This window comes from Colletotrichum siamense (assembly GCF_013390195.1).
Source record: "Colletotrichum siamense strain Cg363 chromosome Unknown KSG_Cg363_contig01, whole genome shotgun sequence".
In the NCBI taxonomy this organism is placed as follows: Eukaryota; Fungi; Ascomycota; class Sordariomycetes; order Glomerellales; family Glomerellaceae; genus Colletotrichum; species Colletotrichum siamense.
Genome location: NW_023501014.1, coordinates 5,711,686 through 5,732,983, shown reverse-complemented (window position 1 = coordinate 5,732,983; position 21,298 = coordinate 5,711,686). Strand labels below are relative to the sequence as shown.

Here is a 21,298-nt window from a genome sequence, read left to right as displayed (position 1 = left end):
CAGGAACTGTTGAAATTACCAACTTCGACCTCCACTATGGGAAGTATGAGATGACCGAACCAAGACCCATGCCTGGGTGCCTGGAGAACAACCAGGAGCCTCGAACACGTACATGGCCGCAAAGGACTTTCATTTGTCTAAGACCTGCCGGACTACCAACTGGATCGACCACCGCACCTGACATCCTGGACTACATGATTCATCCCGGCTTGATCTATATGATCTGTGCTCACTTGGTCTGTCAACACGAAACCCCAAACCCGTGAGATAAAGCAACGACAGCTAACATGATGGGTGCTACAGGAACAAAGTTGTGCCATGTTGAGATGTTTTTTCATTTCTTGTTTTGCATCTTCAAAGATTAGTGGTGAAACAGCACACTAACCTCCCCTTCAGCGACTACAGCTTCTTCCACGCCGGCATGGTGCCCTCAGGAATGTTTTCCTTTTCTTCTCAAACAGGACCATCGGACCCCTTGAGTGGTTCGTGGGAAACGACAGGAGAAGGTGCACAGAACTTCCAAGACTTCTCAGACAACGGATCTGCCCACCCGGGAGACTCCGAGGACTTTTCTTTCCAAGTTGAAGGCCACATCACGCCCCGAGGACAAGGACAAGCCGTTGAGGACCTTCAGAGCAAGTGGACTGCTCGCGCGCCTGCCACGACCGTGGCGCCTGTCGGTGGCGAGCCGATGAGGCGGGGAACTTCAAGGAGTTCCACTGGAAGCCGCAAGCAACACAGAATCTCCAAGATCACATCTCCCAAGGCCAGACCCAGAATGACTTCTTCTGCGTCATCTCAAGTATCTGCACAGCTGTCCTCCATGGACATCACAGGTAATGCTACTGTCTACGGACCTCAGACCAACGGCCAGTTGATGGACGTGAACTCTTACTTCCTGGAATCGGACACGGGCGCCGTCTCGTCCCAGTGGTTTAACTCCATGGAGCTCGGAATCGTGGATGGCCTCCCATCCCAAACGGACATGACTATGCACGTCGTGCCTGCTCAGATGCAGCTGGACCCTGACTCCAGCCTTGGAGCTCACTCTCCTTCTGCCTCCTGGAACTCTTTCAGCCCCGCGGAATCCCAATTGTCTTCTCCTGCTCAGACCCCTGAGGAGTTGTGGCTGTCCGCCCCTCTCATGTCTTCGCCTTCCCACTCGGAGCACGTTTCTCCTATCATTCAGAGCCAGTCTCCTAGGTATGTTCCTCAGATCAGCTGCTCCCTCGAGCAAGCCTCTGACTCGGCATCAATCTACAGCGCCAACGGCAAGTTTGGCCCTGAGCTTATGGGCGATGAACTCTCTGGAAGCGTCCTCACTATCGTCGGTGATGCTGCTCTGCCTCCGGCTTTCCCTAGCCGCCGCAACACCAACGACGGTGACTCTGCCCGGGACCACCCTCTGTACAAGAACGCCACTCCTCAGGCCGATGGCCTGTTCCACTGCCCTTGGGAGGGAGAATCCAGCTGCAACCACAAGCCCGAGAAGCTCAAGTGCAACTATGAGTGAGTTGAACCTTTTTGGAAACCTGCCAGCATGTCCCTTTTCCCCGTGTATGACTAACGATTGCGTCTTTCCCCTCTACAGCAAGTTTGTCGACTCTCACCTGAAGCCCTACCGCTGCAAGATTGAGTCCTGCGAGAACGCCCGCTTCTCCTCCACTGCCTGCCTTCTCCGTCACGAGCGTGAGGCCCACGCCATGCACGGCCACGGTGACAAGCCCTTCTTGTGCTCCTATGATGGATGCGATCGTGCCATGCCTGGCAACGGATTCCCCCGCCAATGGAACCTCAAGGACCACATGCGCCGTGTCCACAATGACAACGGTGTTCCCGGATCTCCTACCACCGCTTCCAGCGGCCAGCAGGTCGCCAAGGGCCGCAAGCGCAAGGACGCGCCCAAGGCTGCCCCTGCCCCTGCCTCCCGCAAGGTCACTGCCAAGGCTGCCATCGTCGAGGCTGCCATCAAGGAGGAGCAGTCTACCAAGCCCCTCATTGACGAGTGGATGTCCCACCGCCAGGCCCTGGAGGATCTTGTCCGCGGCTTCACCCAGCCCGAGGATGTCAAGAACCTCCAGCTCATCAAGGATGCCCACAACCACCTCTCTGCCATGGGAAAGATCGGACAGACCCTGAGCCCCCAGCAGGCTCCCTTCCACGGAAACTTCGTCCAGGCCGGATGAATCAAAACACTTTTTGGTCCGTAAAAGCCCGTTACTATACACAACACAAGACGCAATCCACTGACCTGTGACGCTTACAGACATAAAATGTTACAACACTGGATTGCCATCAGCCACAGATGCAAGTGCATCGGGCTCGTCATCAACAGCGCGCCGATCCTCGTAGGGTGAGGATCGCCGCCGCTGCTTACTACCTGGAGATATCGGACTCTTCACGAGGGACTCGTGTGTCCACCATGAGATATACTTCATCGACCCCCTTTACGGACAAGCCACAAAGCCGGATGGACAGTGTTTACACAAGCCGCCAGGCTACGGATTTCCCAGGAGCATTGAAGCCATGGAACACACAGAAGGAGTACTCGCGAGCAAAGGATGATGCTCTGGTAAACGCCGAGCCGAGAATGGCGGAGAAAGAGAAAGACCGACACGATAGGACAGGTCGTCTGATTTTTTGGTTTTGCTGCTGCACAGTTTTGTTCAAGGATCGCATTAGAAGAGACATCAAAGTCATGTAAGAGCTCGCAGCTCGACACAACAGAAATTGTACTTTTGAAGACAACCCTCGCTTTGAGGGTAAAGTCCGACGAACAGCGTCGAGCTCGGGAAGGATACATTAGCAAGGACACACATATTTAGGAGGATATCATGTACAGAGACTAGAATTGTTCAAACCTTGAGAGAAAAAGGAGATTCAGAGAGCTAAAAAAAAAAATAAAAAAATCAAGAAAAGGGTGTCGAAAATCTATTTCTAGCCTTGCATCGTGATGTTCTCGCTCTTGACATGTCAGTCAGCCTTGGTAACAAAGTTATCGGCAATCAATAGTGGCACATGGGGTGCTATAGTCCGACTTACACATTGGCTTTCTTTAGTAAAACCTCATCCATGAGCATGGGACGATGTCGTGCAGCAGCAGCGTGTGAAAGGGCTTGCTTGCCCAGTCCGAGCTCCCAGGCTGTCTCCTGTGTCGACCACTGAGGTCTCTGCCTCCCCCTCCCCACGCTTCTGCTCTTCCCGTCTTCTTGCTGATCTCCTTCACAGGTGAGCATCTCTCGCCTGGCGGAGGTATCTGTACTTCCCTCCCCTTCCCTTCAGCCTGCAATCATGCCATCCCTACCAACACCACACCCTCGGACCAAATAGACCTTTTCCCATAAAAAGGGGTATCAGGGGCACGCAGCATGTTAATCGGGCCAACGTTCAGCAACCGTCGCCGTTATTTACCTTTGATTGGGGCCCTTCCGTTTTCCCCATCCTACACGCCGCGCAACTTTCTCGTCTCATCGAGATGGCGCGGCTACTGGGGTTGATGATGATGGCCCTTATCGTTCGCCGCTCGCCGCTGTGGGTGTCGGCGCCGTCCGTCAAATGGGGGTAAAATGGGGAGACGGGAAGTCTGCGTCCAGCTGAAGATGCACCCTCATTCAGCGCAGCCTTCCTACAGGCTCAATGAGAGAGGGCTGCTCTCAGTGAAGGTCATCTGCTTAGGCGGATTACGCGGTTGGAGATGGCTACGGATCGGACGTCTTGTCGGTGAATCTACCTCAATGTCGACCGTCCCACATTCGGTTTCCCTCATTAGCGGGGCCTCGAAGAAAGACATCTCGATGGCTTTTCCAACTATCAACAGCCATTTAGGAGTTTTAATCACATACCCGGTATCTAATCTGTTTTTCTTCTTTCTACAGATTGGGATGCGCTGCTGTTACTTCTCTGTTCTGGGAGGGGGTTGGAGAGTTTGTTGGCTGTCTGTTCAGCGATTCACACGACGTATGCTTCGGATGACGGCCCCCATCTTGGCTTGTGAAGAGGAGATGAAGACGGTTGGAGGCCGAGGTGACATGAGGAGAGAGGCACGCCACAATCACGCAGACACGAGATGATGGGAAAACAGAAACAGAGGAGAAAATGGGATTTTGGGCAAGTCAGTGATATTCGAAACAGCAGCGTCGTGTTTGTTCAGCAGAGAGAAGAGAGGAAGCACGAGATGCCAACAATCAACGGGGGGGAACGAGATCAGGCCAAACGGTCTAACGGAAGATGAGAATGCCTGAGCCATCTCGATGCTTTTGTGAGATGTGCGCTAGGTGGTGAGCGTATGCGGATGCCCGAAGATCAGAACAGACGGACGTTGAAGAACGGATGACTTTCTCTTCCCTCCTTGTCCCCCCTCCCCAGAAAGAGGGGTAAGAAGGAAACGGTGTAGGAGGAAGAGGGGGAGGCGACGACGGCAAGCGCGCGTGGAGGGGGACGGGTTTGGATTGTGTCAAGAGCGTCGTGAAGCGACGATCACTCAGATTACCTGATGATGACACTGGCTGATTCCCTTGTTGACATAAACATAGTCGTTGAAGTTGAATTTTGTTCATTTGGGTTTGCTGTAGTACGTTAGCTAGTTGGCCGTCTCCCCCCCGACTGACCCGGATCATCGAGGTTGAGAAGGCCCGATGCATGTTGGCAGTCAAGTTTATTCGCTGGGACTGGCAATGTTTCTGTCCGTGCTTGCGTTGGGTGCTGTCGCAGTCTGTGCCTGCAGTAGTGGCCAAGTCTATTTGTTGCATTGGTCGTCATCACCGCTTAGCAATGAGCGAAGTAGGGCAGATTTGGCTGTCTTATCTGCCCAGCTACGTCTGTGCCTGGCAGTAGTCTCGCAGATTCACTTTTTCAACCACTCTCTATTGCGGTATCGTCTTTCCTCCTTCGGGTTCTAATGCGTGTGGGTTTATGTCTTGGACTGCCTGTGCGCTGCGCAGTCAGCAAGTTGAGAGAACCCATCCCCTCTCAAGCTTCGATATTTGAAAAGGCGGCCATGGCGGCAGCGGGCAGGCATGCTTGGGAGGAGACTTGGCGGGCACGTGGGTGTGGACTGACTTGTGCACGACAGAGTGTAGCTCTGCAGCGGGACGTTGACGGGACTTTGGAGCTGCTTTGCAGTCACTCTTTGTTTAGTGAGCGGGACGGTTGCACGCCATCATGAAGCCACCTGCAGGGAGGGAAGGATTGACGGCTTGGATCGACATGGATGAAATAAGGATGTGGGGGAAGATGGAGAGCTTTCGATTGCGGCGAAAGAACGGGGCCGTTAAATCGGGATGGCTCCAGTGGATTGTGCTAAAGGAAGCTTATCCGCAGGTGGTGGCTTCGATAGAAGCAAGTCATGAGTTGGTAACAAGGAGTGGGTGGACGGGGGGACGGGTTCAACGGCCCCTCGTCCTGGAAGCATGTTTGTCGGCCGCCATCGGGACTACCCACCGACACGCATCTTTCCCGGTCTCCCCTCTCTCTGTCCTCTAACCGCGGGGCGGACAGCCCAACAGCGAAGAGCGAAAGGTTGATTCCCATTGGGGAGAAGACCGTCTGGGACCTGGGCCGGAGGTAGGATCAAGCTTTCCCAGAGTTCAGGCAATTTGAGATGTTTGGAGTGATTAGAGTTATCCAGAGTCAGACGTGGAAGAGATGGTAGGGCACAAGGACAGATTGGCAAAACCAACAGTGACTTTAACTACTACAGTCTGTTGTATATTATTGGTCGTAGACGTCGTGACGAAGGTTCGGGTCTGGCTCCCGAAAAGCTAAAATATATAAGAATGTACAAAAAAGGAAATGAGATGCAGGAACTGCCGCCTTTTTGCAATCCAGCAAACGGTGTGGGTGCGTATGGGTGTATCATAAGCTGCAAGGTGTAGCCGCCGTATCCCGTCTCATGAAGAAAAGAAAAAAAAGTAAACGCCGGCAGGACGGCGTAAGAAAGCCTCAAACCATGTTTGATGGGTCCCTCTTCCCGTCCGTCTGCTGCAGCAACACACACCACCACCTTCGCTCTCTGGCACACCGGAAAGAAGCTTCGCTGCCGAAATCAGCCCCCAAAAGTGCCGACGGACGGGTTTTTGGCGTGGCCTTTATTCACCGTGGCGCCGGTAAGGTTTCTCGTAGACGCCGCAAAGCTCTGGCGGTCGTAGGAGCTGTAACGGCCGGCTTCGAGGTCATCAATGCTCTGCCGGTAGTTGCTATCCGAATCATCCAGGTTTTGGCTGTGACGATCCGAGTCGTGAGCATACTCGGTGCTCAGGCGGTGTACGCTGTGAGGATCCGACGTACTCCTCGTGTGAAGGACTTTTGGTCTGCTGAAATTGTGTATTGTTGGAGCCGGGGCTGTTGGGGTGACTTGGTTCAGCGCGCGGTCTCTCCTGTCCGCGGGACTGAGGCTGGCTTCATCCAGCTGGATTTTGATGGTGTATACGGAATTCTTTTTCACAGCCGGCAATGGCTTATTTAATGTCGCTTCGCTGAAGCGCTTGACCGTCGTGGTTGGTGTTGATGTTTGGGAACCCATGGGTATGGCGTCCTCCAGATCCGAGTCGAAGGATAACTGGCTGCCCGCTTGGGAGCCCTTTGTTGCTTTGTCGGTAGGTAATGGTACGCTGGTAGGTTGTGACTTGCGAGACCTTGAGGCCAGCAACCTGGGAAGGTACCGGTTGAAGAATGGCTTGGTTGACGGGATGCTGGTGCAGATGATTCCAAGGAATAGCTCGAGTGATGACATGAGCCAGTTCATCCAGGCGTTCCAGGTAACATCCGGCTCCGTGGTCATGATCCACGTAAAGTAAGTGCGAGCTATGCCGGCGAAGCACGCCAGGAAACCGGCACCGAAAAGCAGGTTGACAATAACCATCTGCCTAGAAGAGAGTTTGTTCTTATAGACAATACGGACTAGAGCCAGTGGTAGCAGGACCACGGCGAAGTCGGTCGCGGTATTGATGATACTGGCAACGAGGAGGTGCGCTGCCTCGTTAATACAGTTTTGAGGCTCAGCTGAGAGCGTCCAATATTGAGAAAGAGGCCTACAGAGAGTCAGTCTTGTTGGCTGTGGGAAGCTGAAAGCCTACATACCGGCATTGCAGCATGGCCACCATCATAAACACAACGCAGTTGATGGAGATAAAGGCCCCTAGGCCGATGACCAGGAGACTGAACTTGCGAGAGGCTTCGTGTGCGATTCTGTACACTAATGCCAGCATCGACAGCTTCGTAAAACTTGTAGTCAAGTCGAAGAGGATCTGGCTAGCGAGTCCCATCTGCAAAGACCCCGTGAATTTGTCGATGGGCACATCCCATACGTGTCGTCCCCAGCCATATCGATCCATAGATATCATTCCTACGACCACGAACGCTGCTGCGGGAATGTAGGCGAGGATGACGAGCATGTCGTCCCAGCCGAATCCGTTCGTGATACATTTTCGCGTGTATGTCCGGATGGCAATGATGACTGTAGCGATGGCCAGGAGGACGAGGGAGACAATCTGGTTGGCCGGGCCTCTGGTTTCGGGGTCATCGTAACGCGGTGGCGGCCAACTGAGTATTACTTCTGGCGGCGGGATCCTCATATCGTCGATGTCGTGAACATCGTGTGGGCAGAAGACAGGGGATCAACGGTGCCGAAAACGTAGCAAAGATGTGGAGAGGAGAGCGTCCTTATTCTTCCCCTCACGGCGGCAACTGTGGCCCGAAGACACGCGGGGACGAATGAGAGACGGGACGAGAAGGCTGGGCAAATTCAATGGGAAGGGCAAAAAACAGTCTTCAGCGTTGGTGACCGTGCCTAAGCTTAATCAACAGACGGACGCAGTGAGAAAGCATATCCACGGCTGTGACATCAACATGATGATGCGCGCTCTGGCCAATATATCTTTCCAACCCTGGACCGTTAGACCGCCCAACCCTGAGAATCGCTGCAGGGAATCGCAGAAAAACGTTGCCGTTTGGCGAGACATTCTCAAGACCGCACTGACGGCTTGAACTGGGGTTCTCATGAGGAACCGGTGGTGTTGTATCGTGTTGTCTCTCTCAGACCATTGGATATCCTTAGGGGCGGTGCTGGAAAGGGAGCAACGGATGCAACTCCGTGGATCCAGCGGCACCTTGGCCGGTTGCAAGTCTGTGTGAGGAAAGCTGGGTAGACAAAGCAGACTTTGGCGCCTTGCTTCTTTGCGTAAGTCATAGTCTGTCACAGCGTCGCATGTCTTCTCAGCGCCGCTCATGGGGAGGGCAAGAACAGTGAGCCCCCAGCCCTACCGTTGATCTTGCGGCTAGGTCCGCTTGGCCTTAGAGGAGGCTCAACGCCCGACTAGCGTGTTGCGAGTCTGGAGGCCGAGCTGGGGTTGAACAACCGGGATGGAAATGCCGCTGACACGGCGGGAGCTGGACGCAGCTACCGGTAGACAGCTGCCAGAGCAGCTAGGCCTGCATGTGTACGGTGTCAAAACTTGATCCATGATGGCCAACATCATGCGTAATAGCCACAATCATGATAAGGAAGGCCGGGAAGAAGGACGTTGGCATTGTGGTATTGCGGTTGACCAACGACGTCTACCGCCGGGTGAGAACAGGTTGCTCCCATCACAAACCGCCTGCAAGGCCCCTCATCCAGACCCTGTCGCAGTGGTGGTGGCACTGCAGATTGTGATGGTGGTCGTCGAAGCCAGGGGCGGTGTGGTGTGTTGGTTGTACCTAGACTTCAACGTGGAGGAGACATGTCTTTGCTGGTCGAGGATCAAGAAACGTTTGTGCCTGGGGAGTAAGATTGGCCAGTCGTTTTCGAAGCCGTGCCGTCTTCAGGATTCTCCACCTTCATTGGCGCTCTTCCCAGAGAGTTGTTTGAAGCTTGGCAGGACGCACGGGTTTTGGGTTCGTCGACGCGCATTGACGGCCGAGCGAGGGGATTGTCAAACCGAACGCGTCTGAGGATGCTGTGAACACGATAGGCCCATTCAATTTTTCGACCGTTTGGCTTCGACACCCTGGATAGCCGGCCAGCAAGTCCATAAAGGAACCATTGCAGCCGTTGGTTTGTCGAAAAGTGCCCCGCGAAACGGCAGCCTCCGGGGCTGAGCCTGTCAGGTCAGGGTCCCTATCACATCGGATCTCGACTCTTCCATGAAGAAGTGGTGTTTGAATGTTACCTTATCTGACGAACGACAGAAACCAGGGTAGCCATGGTTGCAATGCTAAAGAAGTGCGCATACGGCCCTGCATGGCAGCGGGTAGTACAGGATGGCACATGGTGACGTGAAGTAGCGTTGTTGACGGAGGATTTGACTAGTCGTTCCAAGAATGTTGTCGAAGAGATGCGGTTGGCTTCACAGCGGGTGCCCATCCCCACTTCGCCCACTGCTTCTACCCCTTAGTCATCAACGGGACGACGCTTCCCGTCAGCCCCTGGAGTGCTTTGATGTTAGTGTTTCTTTCCTCTCAGGGAGCTCATTTCACGAGAAGGCGTTCGTCTGTCCAGGGAGCCACGGGAGTGAGTCAAGAAGGCGCAATCGCGCTGTGTGACCCTGGAACTAGGTAGTCGACACCCACTCTTCCGCGGCCAAGTCACTAGCATGGGGTAGAGCAGGCCTCATCGATCTCGACCTAGTGGTTTGCCATCATGCCCAATTCTTTAGTGACCGCCTTGGCTAAGAGACTGTTTCTCGACTGTTTCCGAGTCCACCTCGACGAGAAGCCGTTTCAGTCGACATCCCGCGAACTGGGGTTCTCCACCATTCGCGAATGAGCTCTGTTGCTCGCAGCTTGAACCCAATGTATCTGTCATTTTTGTCGACGACACTACGGAATAATCAACGTCTTCCGGGCGCCCACCTCCAACCTCCCTCGCCTATTCGAACTGTCAAAAAGCCATGAACGCCAAGAATGGCACCTGAATCCTGGATACTGAGGATGCGATTGGGCCCAGAGACTAGACTGGGGTCAACGCCACCACGTGTGTCTGGCCTTCCACCGGCTGCGCCCCCGGTTACTTAAGTGACCGGCCTAATCAGGACGACACACGCCATGGGTTCACTCATATCGCCCTGTATGTTCTGTATGCTGGGTTTGAAAGCTATGAAGGACCCATCTTCAGTGGGATGCCGGACATCTAGAACGCCTGTTCATCGTCTTGCCCCAGGTTGCCACAAACCGTGATGTCTCGGGCAGATTCGTGATGAATAGCTCCGATAAAGGTGGATGAAACGTGTATATCACGCTTGCTGCCCGTCTCATGACGACACCATCACATTTCAAGTACAGTAGGCTAAGATGCTGCTCACTTACACTGGCGGCCTCATGGGTAGCCAAGCACTGTCATGATCATCTATTGTGCAAGGCCACCATCCTGACATGGCTTTGACGTCGAGTATTTGGGGGTTGGGGGGTATTCGGTTCTGATTGCCATCATGGACGTGTTGTTGCTTCTAAGACTCAAAGACAGGAGTCGGACTTCTGCCGATGCTGGTAAGGGGTTGGTGGCTCCCGTCAAGTCTGAAAGTCATCTATTACTTCAGCAAACTCTGAGGTGTCTAATGCAGAGAACCACCTGTTCGCTGGCCACCAAAACTTCTTGTAGACTGCCCTGTCCAGCGGTGTCAGTCAGAGGGATGAGAAAACCAGGCCGGGTTACCAGCCAGCCTCGGAGGTGACGTGTTTCTAAATAGCTGGGTCATCATTTCTGGTCCTCGACCGACTGCTGGTCAATGGTGCCCCAGACGGTCTCGTTAGATCTCTCTTTAGGACTGAATTGTTCGAATGTGTGAGGCCAAAGCTCGCGAAATACTACTCAACTCACAAATCAGATCCAACAACACATCGTTGACATTGTATAACGCGACAACACACAATGCGCTGGTCCGAGCTGAGACTTTTCAAGCAAGACGAAGAAAAATTTGAGCTGGAACAGCAAGAATGAAGTCGGGCACGGTCTCCAGCAGGGGCTGGATTTCAATGAAGGCTTTCTTTTTCCTGGATCCATCGGCATGGATACGAAGCTGCGCAAGTCAGCCAGAGATCTGTGTCCCCGGGGCATGGGTCCTGGACAGGATGACAGTTAGGCGGGCGATCAGTTGTGGCTTTGCTTTTTTGGACTGTTACGGTGTGAACTTTATCCCAAACCGGGGAAAGAGAAAACCTGTCCAGGTCCGCAGCCCGCCTCAGATGTTTCTTTTGGAAAGCCGGTATGCTACAGCGCGGAATGAGTGTGGTGACAGGTAGACGAAGATCTGAGTGAATGCACACGAGCAGCAGAGCCATCGAGTGGGTATGACAGGCCTGGCGTTTCCTCTTTGGCTTCTCCGTAGTTGTCGCGGGTTCCAGATTTTCAACCTGTCGATGAATTTTGTTTTGTTCGCTCGGCATTAGAGCAGCTGTTTCTTTGGATAGGTACACATAAAAGTGCTGGCGAATGGTTGCCGAGGTATGGTAATGCGAACTGCAGAGTAGCCGTGTATTCGGGAGAAACAGGATCATGCAGAACCAACCCGAGGTCTTTACCTCACAGAAATACGACAATGTCCGGGTTCTGGCGACTGTGCATGAGAAGCAAGACGTGTCTCCTCATCACGGAGTCTGACAACAACGATGCTGCGGATATCTGAAGCCTGACTGTGATGTTGATCGATTCCACGACTATGGCCAGGTCTCAAGGCGATCACTCAGACGAGTCACCCAGTGTCTCGATGGAAGACATGGACTAGCCAAACCTGACCATGCGCTCCCCGATGAGGTAGCTGTCGTTGACATGAGCAACAAGACTTCCGATTGGATTATTGGAACCGTAGCTTGGCGTCCAGGGTGAAGGGGAAATGGACCGGACCGACTGGTCACGAAAAGTGTTGAGGGGCGCTGGTTGTTGGAGGACAGTCTCAGCCCACGGCGACCGGCCGCTCAGGTCACCCAGTGAGAAAGTGAGGTTGAGTGCGGGGCGGGTGCAGGCCCCGGGCCAGATCGGAGCCGCTGGAAGCCCCACCGAAACTGCTGATTCTGGTGCTGCAGGCGCTGCGAGGTGCCGTGACAGCGTGCCACTGCCCCTCCGGTGTCCTGCACCTGCGAAAAAGCCCCCGCCCCTCCTTGCCCCTCCATCAAGCCCACCTCGCGCTGGAGCTGAGGTCTTTTTACTGTTACGACAAGCTACTCTGCCAAAACCTGTCCTGCGTCATTTACACCTCCAACCGTGATCCGATCTTTCTGAACTGTCCTTCAGACTCCCGAAGCTTCACCATTCTCCCTAGAATCATCAGATACCACCAATTGCCCAACATGGCTCGCAAGTTCTTCGTCGGCGGCAACTTCAAGATGTAAGTCTCTTCGTTGGCGGGGTTCATCGGACATCCTGCAGCAACCCCCCATCCCAAGGGGGAGACGGCACATGGAGGGAGGGGGGATGGAAGCTCCGGTATCAGCCAGCACCGCAACATGGGCTAACACGTCATGCTTCGCGCTCGACAGGAACGGCTCTGTGTCGTCCATCAAGAAGATTGTCGAGAACCTGAACGGCGCCACCCTCGACCCCAACACTGGTACTTGCCCACTTGCTCCAATGCAGAGCACAGAAGAAGACATTGCAGCTAACAATAAGCCCGCAGAGGTCGTCGTCTCCCCTCCCGCCATCTACCTCTCGCTCACCCGTGAGCTCCTCCGCAAGGACATTGAGGTCGCCGCCCAGAACGTCTTCGACAAGCCCGACGGCGCCTTCACTGGCGAGATCTCCGTTGCCCAGCTGAAGGATAGCAACATCAACTGGGCCATCCTTGGCCACTCTGAGCGCCGTACCATCCTGAAGGAGTCTGACGAGGTTGTTGCCTCCAAGACCAAGTACGCCACCGAGAACGGCGTTGGTGCCATCTGGTGCTGTGGTGAGTCCCTCGAGGAGCGCGAGGCTGGCACCACCGTCGACGTCGTCAGCAAGCAGCTTGCTGCCCTCAGCGCCGCCATCAAGGACTGGTCCAAGGTTGTCGTCGCCTACGAGCCCATCTGGGCCATTGGCACCGGCAAGGTTGCCACCACCGAGCAGGCCCAGGAGGTTCACGCCGCCATCCGCGCTTGGCTCGCCAAGAACGTCAGCGACAAGGTCGCCGAGGAGACCCGCATCCTGTACGGTGGCAGTGTCAACGAGAAGAACTGCAAGGACCTGGCCAAGGAGAAGGACATTGACGGTTTCCTGGTTGGCGGTGCCAGCTTGAAGCCTGGCTGTGAGTACTCCCTTCGCCAATGAAACCGACTCCCAGTACTGACAGGATACAGTCGTCGACATTGTCAACGCCAAGCAGTAAATCCCTAAATAGAACATACCTGATGATGATGAACGCTTGAACATGGCCGCATAATGGCTTGGGTAGCTCAGGATAAGAAGTAACGAAATAACCACACCTTTCGTAGTCCCTGAGGTAGTAGAGAAGAAAACAAAATTCAGTATACCCACACACGCGTCTGTAGTCATGCCTCATCTGTGAGCGTTGAGAAATCTGCATTTCGAGTGCTTTCAGGGGGCACTCGTTCCCCATCCCGTTCGGGTGATATTTTACAAGCAACAAACATGTCATGCTGCCTTTTCCTCCTATGCACGCCTGGCCCCGATCATAGTTTTACATGCTTTCCAAAGAGATGTCGTAAATGTTTTCGTAGGTATTTATACAGCCATGCCGTTGCCATGGTACGGTGACCATATACCTCTAACACTGGCGTTGATACTGGTGACGGGCTTGCTCGTCCTCTTGAGCTTCTCTCCGCTGGCGTCACGCAGCAGTTCGGCCTTCTTCAAGATCTCCAAGGGCTCCATGTTTCGCACACAAACGGCCTTCTCGCGGCCGTTGATGTAGTGGCCGACAATCATAGGGTGCTTCGCGGGACGGGGCGACACGGTGAACTCGATCTGGGGGTGGGCCTTGGCGAATTTGGGTAGCTGAGACTTGATAAATCCGCTGGAAGAGAATATCAGTATGCATATAAGACGTCCAGAGCCCAGAGATTGCCTACTTCATGCCCTTGGAGCTACCAGCCCAGTCGCAGTAGTGGAAGTCCAACTTCTTGCATTGGAGGATGAATGAGCCAAGGCCATTCTGCCGAGTTGTCAGTCATTCCAGCAGATCGCTAACAGGCGGAAAGTCCATACCTGGCCCTTGGACACCGTCTTCAATGCCTGGATCGTCATGGTATCCTGTCTGGCATACAGAATCCAATTGCGTGGTCGAGTCGTCGCAAAGAACCTCGTCCGTCTGCCACGGGCGGGAAATTTCTTAGCGCAAAAACGCAGATGATCCGAGCCAGACAGCTGGACCGGAGCTGCAGTACGTACCGCATCTTCCGGACCCACCTTGTATTGTATGAACAGCTACCATTGGCTGGCACAACTGGGGTGGGTGGTCTGGACAGAGCCAGGCTGCACCACAAACTTTCCCTTGCCATGCGTTCTCGTGTCAATTTCAAGAACGGACGCGACGCTCATCCTTCAACCCCATTCCCACCACGTCCCATTACGACATCCCTAGCTGCACGCCATCGCGCGCATCTCAGTGGAGCTAGAGGATATCTTTGATCTTGGGATACTGACGAAAAGGGTCTTTTGCGATGACCGACAAGCTCCCTCCCAACCTCTTGGCGCTGTTCGCGCCGCGCCCGCCCCTGCGATGGGTGCCGCCTCCCGACCATGCGCCCGAAAAGCGCAAGACCTTGCCCGTCTCTGGTGTCGCCGAGTTCCTGCCCGCACTTCAAGCCTACAAGGAGACCGACGAATACAAACCGACAGAGAGCTGGTTGCAGATGCGCGACCGCAAGAAGCTTGAGAAGCAAGCTGCAGTCGAGAAGCTCAAGACGGAAGGGCCGAAGAATTGTCAGTACTCTACACATTGCTTTTGTAGGAGAAATATGCTAACGTTACTATTGTACAGTCAAACCCCACGAGGACTCCAACATTCGCGGCGATGCTTTCAAGACTTTGATTGTTGCCCGACTCTCTTACGAGGCCAACGAGCAGGATCTCGAGAGGGAGTTTGGCCGTTTCGGCCCCATTGAGCGCGTACGTTCTCCTGTTCCCCATCATACATGGCCTTATCAAGCTGACAATCAGATAGATCCGTATCATCACTGACACTCATGCTCATGAGAAACCCAGAAAGAAGAAGAAGCCCCATCGTGGCTACGCTTTCGTTGTTTTTGAACGAGAGAAAGATATGAGAGGTAATGACGCCGAACCCCCTTGATGATGCTCGGCCTATCCGACATTCATCTCCCTCCCGGCTTGTGGCCCTCAGGCTTGCCCTTGCCCAGCTTTACACACCGAGATCCGTGGTCCTCAAGCTTGCCCGTCTCACAATCTTGTTTTTATTTCTTCTCATTCCACTCCACGACGCAAAGGTATGATATTGGTAAGGGTTTACTGACACAAGCGCCTTGGCGCACTGGTGAGTAGCTGCTTTAGATGCCTGCGATGGTATTCGAATCAAGGACCGGCGTATCAAGGTAGATGTCGAACGTGGGCGCACCGTCAAGGGCTGGGTACCTCGCCGACTCGGTGGCGGCCTCGGAGGCCGAGGATACACCAAAGCCCTGCCGGCTAGGCCCATGGGCGGACCTGGTGGTGGTTTCGGCGGTGGCGGCGGTTTCCGAGGAGGCTTCCGTGGCGGCTTCGAGGGAGGACGCGGTCGCGGCGGAGGCTTTAGAGGAGGCTTTGGCGGCCGTGGAGGATTCCGTGGCGGTGGCGACTTCAACCGTGGTGGTGACCGAGGTGGTCCTAACGGATACGGCGCTCCTAGGGATGCTCCTTCAGGGCCCGGACGCAGCTTCGGAGGAGGCGACCGCGGCTTTTCCGGCGGTGGGTATGACCGTGGAAGCGGCCGCTCACATGACGACAGATCAGGTGGCCGCCATGGCGATCGTTACGGAGATCGCGACAGAGACCGCGGCGACCGTGACGGAGGCCGCAGGACAGGAAGCAACATGGAACCGATCAGACCCAGAGGAGAAGGTGGGTATCGTGGTGACCGAGGCGACAGGGACCGCGACCGAGACCGGGACCGTGACAGCCACAGGGACAGAGACTATGACCGACCCCGCGATGACGACAACAGGAAACGAGGCTACGACGGCGGCGGCTATGAGGATCCTAGAAAGCTACGTCGCTACTGACGAGACACGTCGTGTCTTGCGGTGGGTGACTACCCGCGCGTCTGATCTTTTCAGTCTCTTTCCTTCTTCCCTTTCTTCATCGAGGGTAAGCAGGTGTCAAGCACAAACAAGTCTTCTCCATCTCCGGGTCAAAAAGGTCGCAACCAGGCGCATACAGTGCGGCCGTGTTCAGGCGCTTCAGTTTCATCCTACAGGCTACCGAGACATTCGTTCGCATCAAATTTGCTGCAGCATGCCGTCGAAGGTAATCATCTCTGCGTGTACTCTACTACCAGCCGCTTCGAGCTCGAGTTAGCAAAATTACTCCGAAAACGATTGGTCGACGCTGCAGGTAAGGTCAGAGATAAGGGACTCCGTGCCTACTGACCTGGAGATTAGCATGGAAGACATCAAATGGTTCATAAAAAAAGGATAGGTGTAGTTCCCGCATGTACCGCGTTATAATTACTTGTACGAATAGGTGAGGACCTCTCGTTTTCCAAGACAGACAGATCGTACGTAGCATTCTTCTGGCTCGTTTTGAGTACGTTCTATCCTCATAGAAAGAAAAGCGTACGAGAAAGTACTTCCTCAACCAAGAGGACATGTGAAAATGTGTGAAAGATGCCCGACGCATGACCGAAAAAAATTGTAATCTCTAATGAACCGCCCGAACGCCGCAGTGTTGTTTTTGTTGTCCACCCCTCGCAATCCATGATGGTATCAGCCTACATGAAGAAGCAATCATCAAGTCTAGAAGCTTTTTATACGTTTTGGTCATCCATTCCCCACCCTGGCCTTCCAGCCGTCAAAGGCGCTTTAATCGCTGTCGGCCTCCATGGCGTTGGGGTTGACTTCTGTCACCTCGCCTGACGCCGCGCTCCAGTACCTGTTCGCGAAGTTAGCACAAACGAATACTCTTCCAGAAAAGAATAGTTGAGTTGAAAGGGACAAGACGTACGCCATGACCTGGACCTTGAACTCGCTCAGACAGATGCTGAACAGCTTCAACAGCCTCGTCTGCCTGCTGTCCAGCGTGTCGCCCTCCTTGCACACGGTGTAGCCCTCGCCAGAGGAGCCGTCGGCGTCGCCGAGGCAGACGCGGCCCTTGATCATGCGGGTGGGCATGCCGAGGCGGCGCAGCTCGGGCTCGATGCTGTGCTCCATGGGCACGTCGTGCTCGGCGGGGACCTCGCCGCCGGTGGCGTAGACGACGCCCGGGGGAATGACGAAGTCGCGGGTGGCGACGGTGCCGGCGCGGGCAAAGTCGACGGGGGAGACGCCCTCAAAGTACTCGAGGACGGCCTTGGGGTCGCGGTTGGTGAAGAGGAGGCCGACGGTGCCGGAGAGGAAGGGGGTGAGGCGGTCGATGCCATCGGCGACGGCGGAGGAGGGGTCTTGGCCGAGGGCCTTGGCCATGAGTTTTGTCTTGCCGAAGAAGAGTCTGGTTGTCTGGGGTCAGTCTGGAGGTTCCAATTGTACGAGGAATTGTCCCTGCTATGCGAGACGGGCGCAGCGCATTGGGTATCTGAGGAGAGAGGTAGGGAAAGGCGACGAACCTGCAGTCGGTAAGCTCGTGGCGGACCTGCTTGAGGTAGTTGTTGCGCATGTTGTCGACGGCGAAGACGAAGCAGTGCTGGTACTCGGGGACGGTCTCGCGGATGTTGGCGAAGAGCTTGTCCTTTTGCTCGCGCGTCTTCTTGCTGACCTGGGTCAGGTTCACGATTCTGTTGCGCTTCGACTTAGGCATCTTGCCGGTTGTTTCTGTCCGGATTGATTTAAAAAAGTCGGCTGGGCTGGATTATGTCCGGCGATTCGAAGATACAAATCGGTTGCGTAGGTGTGAACCTCGAAAGGGAAACGGGTCGGGGCTGGGAACAAGAAGTACCTGACGACCTTTTTTTCTCGAGATTCCGACTGGGAAAGATTTCGCGCCGACCGCCTTTGGCACAAATTTCCAGAAATTTTGGCTAGGCGCAGAGGGACCACCGCAACTTTTTTTTGGAACCCCGCAATGCGCTAGGTCCAATGATTTTTCCGCAGGGACCGGCATGGGGTCTGTGGGTCTTCACCGAACGCTCACCGAGTCCCGGCCGTCGCATTGTGGGTCGGTTGATATGGAAGACGACGACTTTTAAGAAAAAGAGAAAGGAAAAGTCTCAAGAGGGACTCGAGCCCATGGGCTCTAGCGCTGGATAAGCATGATCTCTGTGTTTCAGGTGGTATAACTGCTGTACCATTACTGGGCATATTCACGGCCATTTATTCCAGGCGCTGTTGCTCAGGCTCGATACTAACACCCTTTAATACCAATTCATCGCCGCCGTATCTGCCTCACTTCCCACAATGTGAGAAGACTGCCATACCTTTATCTTGCCAAGGAGTAGCCCAGTAAATTATCGACTAACGCCTCGTGAAAGTCACTCATATCGTGATATTCATATACAGTGGCTCTAAAAGCCATGTAATCTACGTGTCTTCCTCCGACGTGCCCGCGCCTTGAGTGTCTACGTCTAGTATACAACAGGCCTTTCCATCACGCTGTCTACGCCAGGTACGTATAAGTGTTACCCTCGCGCTCCAGGTAGTCTTTGTCGATAAGGCTACACGAAAGTTAGCAAGCATAAAAGGCACGGAAGAAGGATCCCACTCACTTCTCAATCTCCTTCTTGATCTGCGCCGCGTCAACGGCACCGCGGTTCTTGGTCATGTTGATGACTTCGGCTACCAACTCACCATGGCTCATCGCCTTCCGGCTCTTCATAATTCTGACGATGGCAGCCTGAGTCTCAAACCGTCTGTCTTGTGCAATACGCTCGTGCGTCGCCTTGTTCTCTTCCTTGGTCTCCTTGAGCTGGATCTGGTTGATCTTGACTCGGATCTTGGGGTGTGAAAATGCCTTGTTGATGGTGAAGGTGTCGGTCGGGTTGATGTCCTTGCCCTTGGGATGTTTGGCTAGCACGCGGACCTGGCCACAGGCAAGAGATTGTAGTGTTCGCGCTAGCTCGTCCCCTTGAAGGTTTGTGGAGCGCGCGATTTGCTCATATGCGAGAAAGCCATCCAGTCCAACCTCATTGAACAGAACAAGAACAATGGCTTGGTATGCACTGACGAGCAACTCTTTGGTACCCTTAGGGAACTTCGCCTTGACGCTGCAGTGCGCCAATGCATGCTTCCAGTGGAGAAGCCTGCCAGTATGCTTGTTCTTGTAGTATTGATCGAAACGCTCGATCTGCTTGGCAACATCGTCTGGCAGATTAACCCTTACGTCGGGGTACGTTGGCCAAGCAGCCGCGGACAGAATCATGACGGACAGGTCTATTGGAGCCTTGCCCGCGCCAGTGCCTTCTGACCACTGCTTGTACGTCTCCATTTCCTCCTTGGCCACCTCGACATCCTTGAACATTTGCTCCAGATTATGTGTGAAGTTGGTACCGCACTCTTCCCTCAGTTTCCTGAGCATGTTTCTCTCGGCATCCTGACTGGCACTCCTACCCATGAGCAGGCGACGGGCCAGATCCTTCTTGTAGAACGCTTCGAAGGCATCTTTGCCTTCAATAAATCGAAACAGCTCTAAGGCCTGGTCCAGTTGTCGATCAAGCTCCGCATCTTCGTCTCCAGTGCTGGCTTGGCCACTCTGTTCTGCCGCAGCGCGGTCCTTGTTATCTGACAACAACGCCTTGGGCAGTGCCTTCAGACCGCCACGAAGCAGCATGTCGATATACTTCGCAATCATTTCTCCAACCTTGGACGTTCCTGATGTCCACGTCTTTTCGATTGTGCGGTCGTTCATGAATTCGCCAAAGGCATTCTTGAGCTCATTCAGGAAGTCTGAGTCGCCTCCATAGGAATCCCGAATGATCAGGCTGAGCGACCTCTTCAGCTCAAGTAACCTCCGTACCATCTCGTCGCCATGTTCCTTGTCGGCCACAATGGCTGCTCCGGTCTTCTTGATATACGCGCTCCATGGGGCCCTCAGCTTCTTCTGAATACCCGATAGTCTCAACAGCTCATAGAGCGCCTTCATAGACTCGACCTCGTTTTCAGCCAATAATTTCGAGAGACTCTCGTTGTTCAATAGCTTATCGGAGTAGTTGTTGACTAGAATACCGTGAGCGGCATCGAGTAGTTGTTTCTTTGTGGTGGAATCGAGATTGTACTCATTGCATCTGTAGTCTTCCCTCTTAAGGAGTCTTTCACATGCAAGGATGTACTCTTTCAGACTCGATGAGCTTCGTTCCTCCGCAAAGTCTTGGAAATATTCGGCTGAGCTGTCTATGAAGCGGGGTTCGAATAGCTTCGTGTAGATATTGAAGACGTGGAGCATCATGACGGATTCTTTCAGTAGGGTAGCGTCAAACCGTTCGTCACCAGTCCGGTCGTAAGAAATCAAGTCGTACATGCCCCGTAGCGCCCGCCCACCTGGTGATGGGCCGTCGGCATCTTCTCGCGACGGGAACGTCATCCTTCTAAACTGAGTAATTGTCATGTCGTTAATTGAAGTGAGGTTCTTGTTTTTCAGCACGAATGTGCGGTCAAGCCAGCTGAATGTAGATCGTATCGTCATCTAGAGGCAGCCGTTGTTAGTGTTGAGTCAAGTAACCTGAGGCGGGCTAACTCACAATTTGGCCGTTCCACACTCGCCAATGCTTGAGAACGCTCCGCAGCATTTCAACGTTCGTGTTTCCACCATGAGCCTTGATAGATCGCAGCACAGTGCCGGTGAGATGCTCCTCGCATTTCCTGCGTAGTGTTTCGTAGAGCTGCAAATCATTGCTGTTCCCGCGCCTACAGATGTCCTCGACTGCTCGATACAGCCTCTCCAAAGGCAACTGCGGCTTGCGCCCGTTGAAAATGTCTTGCAGAGCATCGAGTAGTTCCTGCTCTGTCCTTTTATAGTATTGCTCCAACTGCTCGTTCTTTGCCGTCGGCCTCAGGTTCTTGATGACCAGCTTCTTCGCGCCCGTGTACGGCTTGTACGAGTTGGATTGGGTGAGGTCAATGACCTCGGGGAGCTTGCCCTTCATCTTGGTCGACATGTTGGAGTTGGGAGGATCTTCGGCACCAAACTTGAAGCGCTTCGGGCTGGGCCTGTTTGACGACAGCTGCTGATGCGGGGCGACAGAGCCAGAGCGCGAAACGTCCGAGTCCACGCGGGGTCGTCGGCGCTGTGGGCTATTCGTATCCGCGATTGAAC

The 21,298-nt window shown here is 54.2% G+C and overlaps 8 protein-coding genes across 8 annotated transcripts; 3 read left to right on the top strand and 5 right to left on the bottom strand.

Moving 5' to 3' along the window:
- Positions 1-50: 50 nt before the first annotated feature.
- Positions 51-2,186, top strand: CGCS363_v001448 (uncharacterized protein; the record flags this gene model as incomplete). The annotated part of the gene is made up of 5 exons (XM_036633297.1): positions 51-236; positions 304-329; positions 397-1,203; positions 1,264-1,509; positions 1,592-2,186. The coding sequence occupies 5 exons, from the start codon at positions 51-53 to the stop codon at positions 2,184-2,186; spliced, it is 1,860 nt and encodes a 619-aa protein (XP_036502052.1).
- A 3,857-nt stretch (positions 2,187-6,043) lies between these two features.
- CGCS363_v001447 (uncharacterized protein) lies at positions 6,044-7,571 on the bottom strand (the record flags this gene model as incomplete). The annotated part of the gene is made up of 2 exons (XM_036633296.1): positions 6,044-7,028; positions 7,078-7,571. 2 exons carry the CDS (start codon positions 7,569-7,571, stop codon positions 6,044-6,046), a joined length of 1,479 nt encoding a protein of 492 aa, XP_036501980.1.
- Positions 7,572-10,669: 3,098 nt separating this feature from the next.
- CGCS363_v001446 (uncharacterized protein) lies at positions 10,670-11,560 on the bottom strand (the record flags this gene model as incomplete). The annotated part of the gene is made up of 6 exons (XM_036633295.1): positions 10,670-10,779; positions 10,843-10,937; positions 10,988-11,034; positions 11,095-11,182; positions 11,239-11,325; positions 11,499-11,560. 6 exons carry the CDS (start codon positions 11,558-11,560, stop codon positions 10,670-10,672), a joined length of 489 nt encoding a protein of 162 aa, XP_036502050.1.
- A 698-nt stretch (positions 11,561-12,258) lies between these two features.
- tpi-1 (Triosephosphate isomerase) lies at positions 12,259-13,271 on the top strand (the record flags this gene model as incomplete). The annotated part of the gene is made up of 4 exons (XM_036633294.1): positions 12,259-12,296; positions 12,448-12,518; positions 12,585-13,190; positions 13,243-13,271. 4 exons carry the CDS (start codon positions 12,259-12,261, stop codon positions 13,269-13,271), a joined length of 744 nt encoding a protein of 247 aa, XP_036501979.1.
- Positions 13,272-13,627: 356 nt separating this feature from the next.
- On the bottom strand, positions 13,628-14,149 carry CGCS363_v001444 (54S ribosomal protein L51; the record flags this gene model as incomplete). Its single annotated transcript, XM_036633293.1, has 3 exons — positions 13,628-13,919; positions 13,975-14,057; positions 14,111-14,149. The coding sequence occupies 3 exons, from the start codon at positions 14,147-14,149 to the stop codon at positions 13,628-13,630; spliced, it is 414 nt and encodes a 137-aa protein (XP_036502049.1).
- Positions 14,150-14,565: 416 nt separating this feature from the next.
- On the top strand, positions 14,566-16,122 carry CGCS363_v001443 (U1 small nuclear ribonucleoprotein 70 kDa-like protein; the record flags this gene model as incomplete). The annotated part of the gene is made up of 4 exons (XM_036633292.1): positions 14,566-14,827; positions 14,886-15,013; positions 15,069-15,174; positions 15,407-16,122. 4 exons carry the CDS (start codon positions 14,566-14,568, stop codon positions 16,120-16,122), a joined length of 1,212 nt encoding a protein of 403 aa, XP_036502047.1.
- Positions 16,123-16,920: 798 nt separating this feature from the next.
- On the bottom strand, positions 16,921-17,851 carry CGCS363_v001442 (Ribosome assembly factor mrt4; the record flags this gene model as incomplete). The annotated part of the gene is made up of 3 exons (XM_036633291.1): positions 16,921-16,990; positions 17,063-17,545; positions 17,661-17,851. 3 exons carry the CDS (start codon positions 17,849-17,851, stop codon positions 16,921-16,923), a joined length of 744 nt encoding a protein of 247 aa, XP_036502048.1.
- Positions 17,852-18,646: 795 nt separating this feature from the next.
- Positions 18,647-21,140, bottom strand: CUL4B (Cullin-4B; the record flags this gene model as incomplete). Its single annotated transcript, XM_036633290.1, has 3 exons — positions 18,647-18,704; positions 18,756-20,668; positions 20,724-21,140. The coding sequence occupies 3 exons, from the start codon at positions 21,138-21,140 to the stop codon at positions 18,647-18,649; spliced, it is 2,388 nt and encodes a 795-aa protein (XP_036501978.1).
- Positions 21,141-21,298: the final 158 nt, after the last annotated feature.